This window comes from Diabrotica virgifera, chromosome 8 (genome assembly GCF_917563875.1).
Source record: "Diabrotica virgifera virgifera chromosome 8, PGI_DIABVI_V3a".
Classification (NCBI taxonomy): Eukaryota; Metazoa; Arthropoda; class Insecta; order Coleoptera; family Chrysomelidae; genus Diabrotica; species Diabrotica virgifera.
The window spans coordinates 56478894-56495661 of record NC_065450.1 but is presented as its reverse complement, the minus strand read 5'-3'; the positions used below and the strand labels follow the sequence as shown (position 1 = coordinate 56495661).

General features: G+C 33.2%; 1 protein-coding gene across 1 annotated transcript in view; it reads right to left on the bottom strand.

Annotated features, from left to right (window-relative positions):
- The window catches only part of LOC114339255 (chorion peroxidase-like), a 141739-nt gene that overhangs the window by 103498 nt on the left and 21473 nt on the right, over positions 1-16768 (bottom strand). The window contains exons 5-6 of the mRNA XM_050658630.1: positions 14851-15027; positions 2641-2837 (exon numbers count right to left, since the gene is read on the bottom strand). Of these exons, the coding sequence (XP_050514587.1) occupies positions 2641-2837; positions 14851-15027 (374 nt within the window). The remainder of the gene's footprint in view (positions 1-2640; positions 2838-14850; positions 15028-16768) is intronic.

The window sequence follows — 16768 nt, the reverse complement described above, 5'->3', positions numbered from 1 at the left end:
ACAAATATGTTTTCTAAAAAAATAGGGGGGGCTTCCTTCCATTCCATGCCCTTTCCACCCCAAACCGATGTTTGGTGGTACGCCAAAATCTTCAAAATAATCAGGTGATACGCAGTTGCTAGAAGGTTGGAAACCCCTGCTCTAGACGATTTCTTCGCTTTATTATTGTTAAAGCTGTGCTTGAAAATAGCCTTTCCGCAGGTACAGATGTTGCTGGCGTTGTGACGTTCCGAGGAAATCCTTGGCCATTTTCGATAATGACGGGTAGATGTTTTCGTGTCTTCTCCACCAATCAAGTATATTCTCACAATCTTTTGACCTAGGCTCATTTATGTATTTTTCAATTTTATATTTCCAAGATTGTAAATTATCATTATTATCAGCTTTCTTAAATAGTTAAGTAATATCTACATCAAATTCGTTATCTTCTTTTCTCAGACTAAGTGCTGGCTCTGGTATTGGATTCTGTAGATCAGAGGTTCTCAATCTGTGGTACAGGTACCACTGGTATGGTACATATCATTATTGGCGGTGGTACACAAAACACAGAAAAAATTAAAATAGTAGTACTTAGTAAGTATTGACAATACAATTTAAAAATATAGGTGGTACCAAAAATAATACCTAAAAATAACTGTAGGTGGTACATCACTCAAAAAGGTTGAGAACCGCTGCTGTAGATTATTCTAGGATTTATTTAGGATCTAAAGTAGTTGGCTTTAAATATTTCTTCAAATTTTTGTAATGCCTCTGATTGTAGAAGCTTTTCCAAGATGAAGAGGAAAATGCCTCTATGCCGAGGATCCAAAACAAGAACTATACTGTATATCCAATTAGTTTTGTTATAGTGTTTCAGTATTTTCTCTCTCGTAGCTTGAATGCGGTAAATTAATTGCTCAGCGGTAGCGCCTCTATCAATTTTATTAGCAAATTCATGAACCAAACATTTCCAGTTTGTCTAAAAGTAAGTTTACTCCAATTACCACCAATGGGAGTGTGCAATATATTTCCCTTTCAAGTATTGAAGAAAGTGTTTTAAAGCTTCTCAGATACTGACAAAATTTACTGATCAGAACCAATTCATTTATCTAATGTTTTGCAATTATTTAGATTTTCGATGTTGTCGCAAAATATAGTTAAATTATTTTTTATACTCAAATCCCATGTTAGCATCTCGAAAGTTGAATGCCATTTTGTACTTTGTAGGCACATATAATTTTTTCTACAAGCGTGTAAAAATGTCTACTTTCGCGCACGCATTTTAGTTTAGAAAGTTTCACTTTTCCGCACGCGTGTTACTTTTCCGCACGCGTGATAATTTTCCGCATGCGGTTTTTACTTTTCCGCACGCGTGTTCATTTAGATATATTAATATGACCTTAAAGTAATTATAATACATGCAATAAACTAATATTTAGATATTATTTACTAATGTATTTCAAATATATCTTATTGTGTTCCTGTTTTAACGAAATTAACGAGACAATTCGATGAAATAAAATTATTTTGACATAATATTCGAAACTCAAATCGGTAGACAATAACAGTCGTTTTGAATCGTCATGGAAACCAAGATCGTCGTCATGCTAACTAATTATATTGAAAGTTTGGTTTTGACAACCTTGTCAAAGAATTGATTTGTGTATGTATTTTCATATTAAGTAAATTAATTGATTAAGATTTGGTAATTTTTTAAAGACTCTTAGAAAAAATATTGTTCCTAACTCTTGCAGAAAGTCTCTTTTCCGCACTCGACTGCTTGCCGAACTCCCGCTTCGCGTCGTTCGGCAAACTGCAGTCGCGTGCGGAAAAGAATGACTTTCTGCACTTGTTAGGAAAATAACTATTGGCATAGTCATCTTACAATTTATGGCTTCGCAAGCGCTGTTAAGTTTAAGTTGCATTTGCCCTGAGTTTTTGATCTTTTTTGACAAGGTATTTAATTTTACTTATTTTTCTCCTTCGATCCCATCCTCCAAATAATCCAAATCCCTCTCGATGTCTAAACTATTTCGATTTGGTTCAATAATTTTTATCAAATCCTAGACAGCTAAGTTTCGAATATGTGCGAAACATACAAAATGCTTATTTTAAGCATGCAACTACACATCAATTTTGCGTTTGTCAGGAAACAAATGCAGATCGGGGACTCCCCAGTGGCAGTGGATTTCGTGTTAGCACTCAACGCAATAAAAAGGTCGCCGGGGAATCACCGGACCGGGTAATCAAGAAATTTCAAGATCTTGAAATTTCTTGAGTCAAGGCAAGATATAACATGTCAAGAAAACGTCAAGACAAGATTTTTTTTAATTTCTTGATTTTTCTCAAGACAAGACCAGAAGTTGTTGTCAAGACAAGAATTCTTGTCTTGTCGACCCCTACAGACAAGCAAAGACCCATCCAGGGTTATGTAGCCAAAAAAGGAAATATAGGCTTATATCTGTATTAGCTTAATATCAAATTGAATGACAGCTGTAAGAGCGTTTTCTTGTCATTTATTGGGACAAAGTTAAGTACCTAAATATTTTTCTAATTCCCATGTTACGAAAATTGTTAAGGAGAGCTAAACATCTATAATTCTCGCAGTTCATATAATCCCTCTTTTTATCAATATCTACTTCTGGAAGTATACTCTCTTACCTGTTGTGAAAATCCTAATGTGCAGTCTTCACGGGGTGCTAAGACTGTCCTGACAAAGTTCATGCACTTTCGTTTGAAGCCTCCATAAAATGTGTCAGTTTTCGGCAATTTAATGGGCATACACGCATAGTGACGGTTCTCTATTGGTAAGGCATCTCTTCCATCTTTTGTACAACAAGATATGGCACTGCCGTTGTCTGGAACAGATTGTGTATAAAAAATTTTATCTGGTAAAACCAGGAATACGAGAAAACGGTGTGCAGAAAAGAGAACATGTCAAAAATGATTAAAAGAAGTTAAATTAAAGAAAGGCGAAGGCGAAGGAAGACCAGGAAGGCGAAGGATTTCCTGGCTGAAAAATCTACGTACGTGGTTCAACACAACCACTACAAATCTTTTCAGAGCAGCAGTGTGCAAGGTACAGATTGCCGTAATGGTAGTCAACATCTGAAACGGATAGGCACTACAAGAAGAAGAAATTAAAGAAATTAAAAGACAAAAAATGTATGTGATAAAATAACCGTTGCTCTACAAAAAACGAACGCCTATGACCAGTACCAGAAATCTGCAATTGATCGTACCTATTTTTATTGATTCGCGTACCAGTTTTGTTTTTTCTAAATAGAAGCATTCTGTAGGTACATATTTAAAAAAAAAAACTAATTACAAAACGCCATCTAGAGCCAAGAGTTCTAGCTCCCTTAGGCAGGCAGCACATCAAAGAAACATGAAACGTGAAACATTAAACGTGAAACATGAAACAAATAAAATGTAAAAAAAGTAACCGTTTCATGTGATGTGCTAATCGTTGAAACAAAAATAAAACTTTTATAGTCGGCAATGGGTAGTGACGCGGGCGTTGCTGTCGGCGCCGCTCTTTAGGGAGCGTTCAAATATTACGTAGAGAAACGTGAAACATAAAACGTGAAACATGAAACAAATAAATTGTGAAAAACGAAACAGTTTCATGTTATATAGTGTAGGAAACAAAGGTTGAACTTCGCAAATAAGTTCGGTTTTATTTTTTTTTTCTAGTATATCAAGGCGTGCTTTTAATGAGACTAACTTTTTCTTAAAATATTTCGCCCCGGAACACCCATTTTCGTCCCTTTAAATGGGGTAGTTTGTGGTTTTTGCAAAACGTAGCCCTTTCTGTACGTTATTGCAAAAAATTCCTTAATAGAAATATGAAGAGGACTATATTTTCTACAATTTTTTCCCCGACAGCATATATATATCACACACCGTTTAGCGGAAGTGGCGCATGGCTCCCCAAAGTTGACAAGATTTTAAAAAAGATGTTTTAAAAAACATTATTTTTCCCTAACCGTAATGAGAATCAAGAAGCAATCTAGCGGCAATTAATTACAAATAAATGTATGATTTTTTGGTATAGGTTTCATTTAATGGCAATTGTCCATTTTTTAATTACAGGGTGTTAAATTTTAAAAAGCCCCTTTTTATATATACATGTACAAGTATTATTTACATATTTGTATAATTCAGCCCCATATTTTTTCCGAAACCACCTCAAAAAAAAAAGAAAATGAATAAAGAAAATATGCAAAAATTTACTCTGGGCCATCACTGTTGCTTTAAGGTGCAGAGAAAGTAAAATATTTATAGGTCATAATATGTAGCAGACAGTGTGTTCTTTTATTTGTCATAAGTATTTTATTAATAAAATGAATAGATGACGAAAAAAACAAAAACTGGAGCCCGCCAAAGTATTTCTGAGGTTTGCGGCACCACTGTGCCATAACGGTTGCTTATACGAAAAAAATGCATAGGACCTTATTTGTAGAGCAAATAGTGGTCTTTAATTCTGTGTGAGCGCTGTTTCAAAAAAATATATAGGTAATGAGAAAATCGTAAAAACATGCTCGCCAAACTTATTTTCAGGGCTAGGGGTAGTTTCCGCAGGGATGTTGCAATAACCATAATATATATGTATTTATAAAAAACCCTACTGATGGAGTAGGATTTTCCCTACCCCCTTTAAAGGAATGAAAATGGGTGTTCCGGGGCAAATTTTTAAAAAAAGTTAGTCTCATAATAAGCACCCCTTGATATACCAGAAAAAAAATAAAACCGGACTTGTGTCGAGTTTGCGAAGTTTAACCTCTATTTCCTACATTAATATACACTAATCAAAGAAACAAATATAAAATTTGTATAGTAAATAATGTAAAGTGATGACGACGAGGTCGTTGCTGTTGTGGCAACTATTTTATTACTGTCCAAAAACGTTAAAAAAACGATATTTTCTTGTTATTGTCTATTCGAGTACCACTCTAGGTAAACCTCTTCATTCTGCTCCACCACAGAAACCAATACAATATTAAATTTTGGTCGACATTCATTTTACGCACGTAATTAATTATTCAAAACAATGAAACTGATATCGAAAAAAAAACACGTCCTATTTCATGAAACATGTTTCAAGAAGATAAAAATGTTTCATTGGCATGAATCACACTCATTTCATATAATATGCGGATGTCTATTTGTTTAGCAGTGTTTTATTTCCATGAAACGTGTTTCACGTTTCATGTTTCTTTGGTGTGCGCCTTCCAAAAATAAAAATGTTTCACACGCATGAATCACACTCGTTTCATTGGTATGCGCACTTCTATTTTTTCAGCATTGTTTTATTTTCATGAAACAGGTTTCACGTTTTATGTTTCATGTTTTACGTTTCATGTTTCTTTGGTGTGCGGCTGCCCTAGGAAGCATTTTCGAACTAGGTAGACTGTGTTAAATTGTCTTAAAATTATCTGAGGAATCTCAGGTCTTCGTTTGTCAGGAGAGTCTCTGGACACCCTGTATAAAGAGATCCAACAAATTTTTGCTAAGTAGTTTGAATTATCATTGTACTTAAAAAACAATCTGGTAAATAGTAATTACCATTACCATGTACTTACATAACTACGTATCAGTGGCGTGCGGTGACATTTTCGGAAGAGGAAGCGATTCAATAAGGGTTTAACAAATATTTTCTTACGAGGGTCGAGATCAAAATATATACCTACTTAATAGGTATGTACATAATGTAATACCTGTTAACTTATATCGACTAAAAACAAGAACTACAAAAAATTAGGTACAGTGTTTAACCCAGTCTGAGAGACATGCACACGCCTTGAGAATGAGATTCGGGTGATACAAATTCATTGGAGCAAGGAGGATTTACTCTCATAAGCGGGCGTCACTTCATCCCGCCCCAATGCTTCATACTATCCACTTTACCTCCGATAGCACTCTGATGCGCTATAGGGACTCTCTATCAACAAAGTGCTTGTTATGTGGGAGTCCTGGATACAAGGACTCACAAACGAAATCCTACCCCGATCAATGCAGGTTAGTGACTCTATAGTGACTTAGTATATCGTATATCTAGTGACTTATCATCGATCTGTACTACTTGCTCAGGCTCCTGAGTCCCTGTTCCAGGCTTGGTTTCTTTAAACTTAAAAAGAAGAGTTCTATTCAAAATTGTTTTTATATTCCGATTTCGAATCACCTTCCACAACACACAACTTTCAACAATGTGACACTTATTTACTTATACTTGAGTCCTATCCTCCTATCAACCAGTGCAAATTTTTTGTCGATAACATCGTCGTAAAATTTTGGATTTTTTGATAATTTTTAATGCACTCTTTTTCAATGGATAATAGGGCTAACTTAGAAAGTCTGTCTTCGCTTGTGAAATTTATTGTAAAACTTTTAATGCATTTTAATACTGAAAAACTTCGTTCAACTGATGCACTTGTAGCTGGGATAGTTAGTACCTACCTACTAATTCACACAACTTGACCACTTCACACAGAGACTTATTTAAACCAGTAGTATTCAAAAAATTCAACCGATTCCTAAGTATTTCTTTATCATTAATTTCAGGTGTTTTATAAATGACATTTAACTGAGAATGGAAAGCTAGAATATCAAAAAAAATCATAATTTAATCGTACTGAATTAAATACCTCTGTGGAAGATTTTGATGAATTATAATTAGACATATTAAAATTACATAATTCTACATATTTTATTGCTTTAAAATTTTCAAAGTGATAATTCATTTGTTGTAGAATATTATCAAAAATTTCGATGTATAGTCATCGATAGGTCTCTCTTTCGCCGACATTATCAAACATCATTATTTTTCAGCTTTATCCCAAATATTTTTAAACAGCTCATTTTTTAATCATCATAAGTCATCAAATTGTCTTATACAAAATGCAATGTCACTTGACTTCGTCTGTAAAATGTCGTAGGTACTATAAAATATCAGTAAAAGGAAAAATCTCAAAATGTCAAATAAAATATTAGTAAAAATATTAAGCAAAAATTGAAATCGAAATTTTCTTTAAGCCTTTGTACCTAAATACCTACCCCTTGTAGCAGCAGTAACAGTCTACGCATCTCGTTTTCGGAATCGGACGGCGCTCGGACGATCGCTTCCAAGGTTATCAAAATTCGCGTGAAAGGAACATGACTGGCGGGTGAGGGTATCAAACCCTGACCAATTTTTATTTAAACGGGACAAATGCATGACAAGCAGCGATCTTGAGATGCGCTTCCGTCAGGAGCAGACTGAATCGTTGAATTGTGTGCATATTTGAGCCCGTTCGTATGTGATCAATTTTTAATAATGTTTCAATGTCTATTGCAATTATCTACATAATATGTAGATTACTTAGATTAGGGAAACATTGTTGATAATTAAATACTAATTAATAATATATGTATTTTCTTATATGGAAGTATAGGGAAGCTGTGCTTCCCCCGCTTCCATGGACCGCACGCCTCTGCTACGTATACAATCAACAATTAAGTTTCACAGCATTTTTAATCTTATGGATTCTTGTCTCGCTTTAAATTTTTTTCGTTTTACCAATTTTATTTCTATTTACCATTTTAATTTTATTATATGGTGAATTCTGCATCTGAGACTTTTCAATTTGTTATTTCATTTTGTTTACAAGGAAATACAAAAATAGCGAAAATGATGCCGTTGATTAGACTGCAGAACAGCGTAGTATTGCTTTGGTATTTAAATTTTCATTTATTAATGTGCTCGTAGAAATCCAAAATTATGGCTTATATTAACTACTAGGTATACCTACTAGAAATGCATTATTTAAAATCTTGTTGGCTTTGCCAGTTTTTAGTCTAAAAAAATGTTACGAAAAATGTAAAATATTTTCTATTAATAATAATAATAATAATAATAATAGAGTTTATTTGTAGCAACCTAGTACATAATAAATAAACCCAGTTTCTCACTGAAGTTGTTAGTCACATGGACTACAACTTGTGCGTGAGGGTTAAATTTAGATTATAAATAATGTCGTGTTACATTTTTGAGATGCGGTTTTGACTATACTTCTTATATAATTTCACTTATAAAGTGTCTCTCATTTGAGATACTTCGATATTTTGCTTCTCGATATAGGTTTGGATCCCGCGTATGAAAAAAAAGTTGATTAATAGCAAGCTGAAAATTTGTTAATAGCTTAAGGGTGTCTAGTCGGACAAACTTTGATATATGGGAACACTGGAACAGGGGAAGTTTTAATTGTGGAACAGGTTAAAAATTTGGAACGGTCAGACCACGAAAACGGCACGTGTATTTTGTCCGACGGAACAGACTTAAACTATTCGAACAGAGATTAAACTCTCATGCAAAAATCAGACTGCTATTTATCACCAAATGGGCGTAATGAGTGGAACATGTAGAATATGTCAAATGACAGGAATTGTGACAGGTGATAAATAGCAGTCTGATTTTTGCATGAGAGTTTAATCTCTGTTCGGAGAGTTTAAGTCTATTCTGTCGGACAAAATAAATGTGCCGTTTTCGTGGTCTGACCGTTCCAAATTTTTAACCTGTTTCACAAATAAAACTGCCCCTGTTCCAGTGTTCCCATATATCAAAGTTTATCCGACTAGACACCCTTAAGCTATTAACAAATTTTCAGCTTGCTATTAATCAACATTTTTTTCATACGCGGGATCCAGACCTAATGCAGATATAGGAAAAAGTTATTTAAAAAAGTTGTTCCAAATATTATTCTAATATACCAAGATATTCCAGATACCAAATTTCATGCTCAAATTCGCATTGTCAGTTTATTAGGTATTTAGACAGGTTCCTAAAACCCACAAATTGGCTGTCCCGAGACACTCAATTGTAGGTTTTAGGATCCTGATTACAAATACTGTAAAAATTAAAATTGCGAATTTTGTCATGAAACTTGGTATGCCGTGTTATGTTAATATTTGAAACAATTTTTCCAAATAACTTATTCCTACATCTCTAACGCGAAGCAAAATATCGAAAATTGATCCTGTTTGTGGATTCGCTAACGGTCTAACAATGAACATCAAGAAGGCAAGAATATGAGAATATCTAAGACTCAAAGAAATAACGAGAATCTCCTCATAAACGAAACCAACGTCGAACGATTAGACCAATATGCATATCTTGGAACAATGATCAACTCCACAAATGATTACTTCCAGGAGATTAAAATTGGAATAGAAACGGCTAGAGCTAATTTTAACAAAACGAGAAAAGTGCTCTGCACAAGAGATCTAAGGTTAGAGCTAAGAGTAAGGTTGGCTAGGTGCTAGGTTTTTTCGACTCTGTTTTACGGAATGGAAGCTTGGACTTTGAATGCGGCATCAATGAAAAAACTGGAAACATTCGAGATGTGGGTATATAGAAGAATTCTAAAAATATCATGGACAGAACACGTCACAAACAAAGAGATACAACTTTCTCTAACTCATTATGCAGGTAAAGATTCAAGGAAAAAGAAGCATAGGGAGACGCAGAATATCGTGGCTGCGCAACCTGAGAAAATGGTACGGATGTACATCAAATGAACTTTTCAGAGCAGCCGTCTCCAAAGTCCGAATAACTATGATGATTGCCGACCTCTGTCGAGGAGATGGCACCTGAAGAAGTGGACTCGCAGTAGACCGCGTTTAAAATTTAAATTGCAGTTGACTATCTTAAAAAATGTGAACCATCAACCTGTACGACTGAGTGAGCAAAATTTCAAATCTGTATTTATTTTGATAGCCGAAATATAGGGATGTCTTCATTCTAAATGCGACACACTTTACTTTATTCCCAACTTTCTAACATTTCCCTGTATTTGTTGATGCTTATATATATCTCAGTTACGCCGAACTTCGTTAAGGAGTTTATACTAAAATCAAGAAAATACTTAGGCACCACCAGATAAAACAATGTATTGACTAATAAGAAAAAGCACTATTTAGACATAATATGACACTGCATATTAATATTGAAATTAAACCAACCCATGTAACATCCAACGTATTAGGGGTTTTAAAATAAAATAATGAGTGTAAACTCCATAAATATATTTTTCTACAACCGTGTTAAATATGCAATTTTTAGCACTCCATACGAGCGTTAAAAATGCTACTTTAAGGCACTAGTGCTTTAAAAAAAATTCAAGGCACTGCAGTTCGTATTCACCGTATAGGCAATTTTGATGTAATGTCAAAAAAATATAAAAATGGAATGTCAGTCAAGTTCAAGTAAAAGTTTTATAGATATTGTCCTTTAATTACGTTTGCAGAAAAAATATTGTATGATATGCGTGATAAAAAGCACATTTTTAAGGCACTCATGTGAATTGCAGAACTCGCTATCGCTCATTCTGCAAACTTTCACATGCGTGCCTTAAACGTGTACTTTTAACACTTATATCATAAATAACTATTATGTAGGATTCGTTAAAGACAATGTATTAAAAGTCCATGTGATGTTTAACAGTTTTAATTAATAAAATACATACATAACTAAATTATAGATACTATTAAATTGACGAAATGTAAAAGTGCTTGTGTAATTGCGACCAAAATTTACGTGTTCTTATAAAAAGAAATGTATTGGAGATATTGCGTCTAATCAATATTATATCCGGCTTTTCATAATATTCGTCTTAAAGCGTCTCTCTGATTGACTATTTGCAAGAAGGACTGTGTCATCTGCGAAACGTAGGTTGTTTATTTTATGACCATTGATTGAGATGCCTTTTTGCCATCCTTCAAGTGCTCTTCTCATAATATACTCTTCATATATATTGAATAATTGTGGAGATAGTATACATCTGACACCCCGTTCTGGATGAAATTCGTTTGAAAATGTGTCAAGCACTTTAACTGATCCAGTAGTGTGTTCGTATAGTTCAGTTATAAGCGAAATAAGGTGTTGGGGTACGCCTACTTCTTTTAGTATTCGCCATAAGTGTCTCCACTTGACCCTGTCGAACGCCTTAGGATAATCTATAAAGTATATGTACAGTGGAATATTTAATTCCCTAGATTTTTCGATTATCTGTCTTATATTCAACAGGTATTCTCGAGTACCTCTACCTTTGGTAAATCCAGTTTGCTCTTGTGGAATTTCTCTTTGAAGGAATGTTTTTAGGCTCTCATTGATTATATGTAGCATTATTTTACTGGCATGTAATATAAGAGAAATAGTATCACTATACGCATAAAAATTCTTAGATGTTACGTTTTTACTCTCCTCCTTTGCGGAATACAAAGCTTGAGTCTTACAGAAGATGCCATTAAACGATTTTAATTAGAAGCATTTGAAATGTGGTGCTATCGACGTATGTTAAGGATGCTATATACATCACACAACTAACATAACTAGTCTTCAGAGGCTAAGAAAAGACTAAGAAATTATTAGCACCGTAAAGAGCAGAAAATTGGCATGTTTCGGTCACATTATGTGTAATAGTAAATACCGACTTCTGCAGTTGATTCTGCAACGCAAGATTGAGAGCAAGAGAGGCCCTGGACGTAGATATATATCCTGGCTGGCCAATCTTATTAGGAAGTGGACTGATTCAACGTGAACTAATCTATTTCGAGCTGCTGTGAATAGAATAAGATGAATCAATGTGGTCGATAACATCACTACAAGATAGGTACCATTAAAAGAAGACATCTTCAATAAACATTACCTTTGTAATAAGTATGTTTTATATACTCCATACCAAGACCATAAGAAAAGAAAACCAGAGCTAGACATCATAGAAAAGCATCATCAGAACATCATCTCTATAAAACTTTGTGTTTTTTTTTTCTTACAAAAATATACAGTATGTCCCTGTAAGCTGTATCCATATGGAAAACTTTTTATTATTAATTTTACGAAAAAAAGTTATTCTTTATAAAAAGTTCTGCATGGTCCAAAACCCAAGATTCAACCATAAGATATCAAATTTTAGGAATGTTATACGAGGTATGTCAAAAAGTTTGAATTTCACTCAAAAGTAAAGTAGCTTTATTTTTCACAATATTGAAAATTGCTATTATGAAAAGTTGTTTGGAATTAAAAACTATATTTTAATATGAAATTACATCCTTCTAATTAATTTTTTTTTTTTTTGAAAAATTATAGATAACCTAACATTATTTTCAGTTATTTCAATTCTGATAACTCTTTTATTATTAATTTTACAAAAAAAAGTTATTCTTAATAAAAAGTTCTGGATGGTCTAAACCATAAAATGCAACCATCTTATATCAAATTTTATCAATTTTATACGAGGTATATCAAAAAAGATAAATTTAGATCAAAAGTAAAGTACCTTTATAGTTTAGAATATTTCAATTAGAAGGATGTAATTACAAACTGAAACATAGTTTTTAATTCGAAATAACTTTTCATAATAACAATTTTCAATTTTGTGAAAAATAAACGTATTTACCCTTGAGCGAAATTCATATTTTTTGACATACCTCGTATAATATTAAAAAAATATGATATTTGATGATTAAATCTTAGGTTTCGGACCATGCAGAGCTTTTTATGAAGAATAACTTTTTCTCGTGAAATTAATAATAAAAAAGTTTTCCATATGGATACAACTTACACGGACATACTGTATATGTTACCGGCCAAACCCGATTTCAGGGCAAACTAGTTTGGCCTAGACCAAACTAGTTTGTTCTGAACGCGATAGGATAAACTAGTTTATCCTGATATTAATAGGGACATTTCAGGATAAACTAGTAAGGCCTTTCTAATATACCTACAAAACCAAAATAAAAAGATAAACTGAATAAAATACTCTGGAATTTAAAAAATATCATTTTTATTAAAAGATAATGACTCGTCGTTAAAATTAATGGAAATTGGTGATTAGATACAAACAATCATATTATAAGAAATATTCAGTGTTTTTTATAAGAGCAATTATTATACCTCAATTAAAAAATTTGGTTTTGGTGACACTTAGAATTATTGCAGATTATCATTGCCTTCTTGCTCTTGCATCTGTTTGTGGAACAGTTTTTATTGCAGTTACATTTGACAAAATCTTGTCCTAATCCAACTGAACCTCTCGTAGTTGAAACCCTTAACCCGGGAGCAGTCGCGCAGTGACAAAAAATCTCACGTTTTATCCTTTTCCGTTAAAACTTGATGAAAAATTGTTCAACATTGCTTTCCACTTGTAAGTGCCTCGATGAAAATCGTAGTAATGCGTAGAAATTTTTTGTTTTTTTTTTGAATTTATGGCTTTGGTAATAACTAATTAGCTTAAAAATGGTTAGAAATAGATATTTTTAACAAAGCAAGTAAATAAAAATATTATAAAATAGAAATTTGATTTAAATTCGTATTTAAATCTATATTGTGAGATTTTTTGCTCTACGCGCGACTACTTACGTGCGACTGGTCCCGGGTTAACGATACTTCAGGGCCTTAGTTCATATCAAAGTACTAGGTACCTCTAAAAAAGTTTTATGTAAAATGTCAAATTATGATTTAAAAAAAAAATAAAAATCTTTTAGAGAAATTAATACCCCAAATAGTTAGATAAATTATCAGTAGTAATTGCACAAGAGCTCTGAAATTACTGAATTTTTCACGAGTGACACTTTGACAATTTTAATTTCACGAGCCGAAGGCGAGTGAAATTATATCAAAGTGTCACGAGAGCAAAAATTCTATATTAATTTCAGAGGTCGAGTGCAATTTGTTGCGATTATTTCATGAATAAAACTGTTCAAACCCAAAATTCTATTGTAATTTATTTATGTAAGTACCATTAAACACAAAGTTTTTATAAATATTTGACGATCGAAAGTCATCACTTTTATAATTTTTTAAACATTAATTGTCATTAATGTCACTGAATGTATTTTTTCGTAGCAACGAAGGGCATCTGACGTAATATACTTAACGACGGGAGATTATCAAAAATTATCGATTTAATTCAGATTTCTGTAGCTTTCTATTGGTCAGAATCTTCTATGAATGAAATAATCAGTAGTAATTGCACAAGAGCTCTGAAATTATTGAATTTTTCCCGAGTGACACTTTGACAGTTTTATTATGTCAAAGTGTCACGAGAGCAAAAAGTCTATATTAATTTCAGAGGTCGAGTGCAATTTGTTGCGATTATTTCATGAATAAAACTGTTCAAAACCAAAATTTTATTGTAATTTATTTATGTAAGTACCATTAAACACACAGTTTTTATAAATATTTGACGATTGAAAGTCATCACGTTTATAATTTTTAAAACATTAATTGGCATTAATGTCACTGAATGTATTTTTTCGTAGCAACGAAGGGCATCTGACGTAATATACTTAACGACGGGAGATTATCAAAAATTATCGATTTAATTCAGATTTCTGTAGCTTTCTATTGGGTTGCAGAGACGAGAGATTCAGTTGTATTGGACATGGTTTTGTCAAATACAGTTGAAACAAAAACTGTTGCACAAACAGATATAAGTGCAAAAAGGCAATGAAAAAGGCAAAACACACATAAAAATAAATAATAATTTTTATAATAATTGAGGTATAATTATTGCTTTTATAAAAAACACTGATAATTTTTTATAATATGAATGTTTGTATTACCAATTGTTCCAATTGGTAATTACCAATTGGATGTATTACCAATTGGTTGTATTACCAATTGTTACCAAACTAGTTTGGCCTAGGTCAAACTAGTTTGTCCGGAAATCGGGTTTGACCGGTAACATATATACCGAATATAAAAAAAAACTTTTAATAATTGACTTTTGTTTCTCATTCATATTCCCATTAAACATAGTAAGTAATATTAAACCGCCACAAGCAAACAGCTTCAGAACAATACAAATTCAAAAATTTAGAAAAACCACTTACTGTATGTAAAATCGACTGAATGGGAAATATCGTGTGAAATGAATTGTCCAAATTGCATAAGAAGTAAAGTATATTCCTCATTATTTGCTTCTCTATTATTAAAAACCTGGCTGGTAATCAATCTTGGACTTGGTAGAGCATGTCTGTCCAAAATAGAAGTTCTTGGTGACCAGACCCCTATGAAATTAATAGTTATTCGTATACCTCGTCAATTATCAAGAAATAATCACTACCTTGGAACAAAGACATAAAGTCATATATCAAAAATTGACAATTTTCAAAAACGGCGTAAGTCCAAATAATTTGTGTAGATTCAAAGATTCGAAAAGTTCTAATTTTCTAAAATACTGACACAACTCAAAAGAATAGTACAACTCATTTTAAACGTAAAATAAACGCTTTACAAGATTTATAAAATTCAAAATAATGCAGTACTCTTCGCAGAAAGTATTTTATTATTGTTTTTATTTTAGAAAGGGTGGCATATCTCAAAATAGTACATTATTCTTTAAATAAAATATCTTCTTCTTCTTCTTATAATAGGCCTCTTGGCCTGTTCCTTAGCGATTTTGAGCTTGTATTCGTAGCTGTGATGTTGACTGCTAGCTATCTCGCCACCTTTTAAAGGGCCTTCCTATTGGTCTCTTGCCTATTGGCTTCGAATCCCTGGCTATACGGGCTATTCTCTCGCTGTGCATTCTCGTCACATGCTGATTCCACTCTCGTCGTCTCTGTCTTCCTCACCGTACTACATCTTGTATGTTACAGATATCTCTTATTCTGTCGTTCGGTATTCTGTCTCTCCGTGTTTTCCCAGTTATTGATCTCAACGTTCTCATTTCTGATGTTCTGAGTATCCTCTTGGTTTCTGCTGTGTCACATATTGTTTCTATCGCGTACGTCATGATCGGTCTTACACATGATTTGTATATGCGTACTTTCCCTTCCAGCCTCATATCTTTGTTTTTCCAGATGACATCCCTCAGACATCCTGACACGTAATTGGCTTTATTTGCTTGCTTTCGGACGCTCTCTTTAACATCTCCATAACTATATATTTCGATTCCCAGATATTGGAATCTCGAGACTTGTTCAATTAGTTCGTTGTTAATTACTAATTTGCATCTTATGAATTCCCTTGACATTACCAGGGATTTTGTCTTGGCTGTTGATATTTTCATGTTGTAGTTCTTCGCCACTGTATTGAAAGTTTGTGCCATTCGCTGTAGGTTAATTATCCTCGTTATCGGAGATTAAGATTGCGTCGTCAGCATAACAGAGAATTTTTATTTGTTTTTCCGCCATCTTATATCCTTTTCCAGTACCTTTAATGTTTTCTATGATTTTGTCCATGGCTAAATTAAAAAGCTATGGGCTCAAGCTATCCCCTTGTCTGATTCTCGAGTTGATTTCTACTTCTGATGTTAGTTCCTTCTCGACTTTTATTCTAGTTTTGTTCTTCGTATTAATGTCTCTAATTATCTTTATCATCTTGTTGGGCTGATTTTTCTCCTTTAGCAAGCTTAGCACATCTTCCAATCTTACACAATCGAAGGCCTTAGTCAGATCTATAAATCACATAAATGCAGGTTTATTATATTCCAGTGCTTTCTCAGCAATTTGTCTGGCTAAGAATATGGCGTCTATTGTGGACCTATTTTTCCGAAAACCTTGTTGTTCCTCACTAATTGTGTATTCTTCATTTATTTTATTGGCAATAAAATATGATAATATTTATTTTTTTAATAATGACTTAACTCAAAAACATGCAGTGTTTCGCAAAAGAATTACGTTTATTTAGCAGAACAGACAGGAAGCAACTGAGTTATGAAAAATGACAATATGGTGCAAAATGTCGAACTAACTTTTTGGAGAATAATAACGACACTTCTGCCATTTGATGGCCGTAGGCATAAAC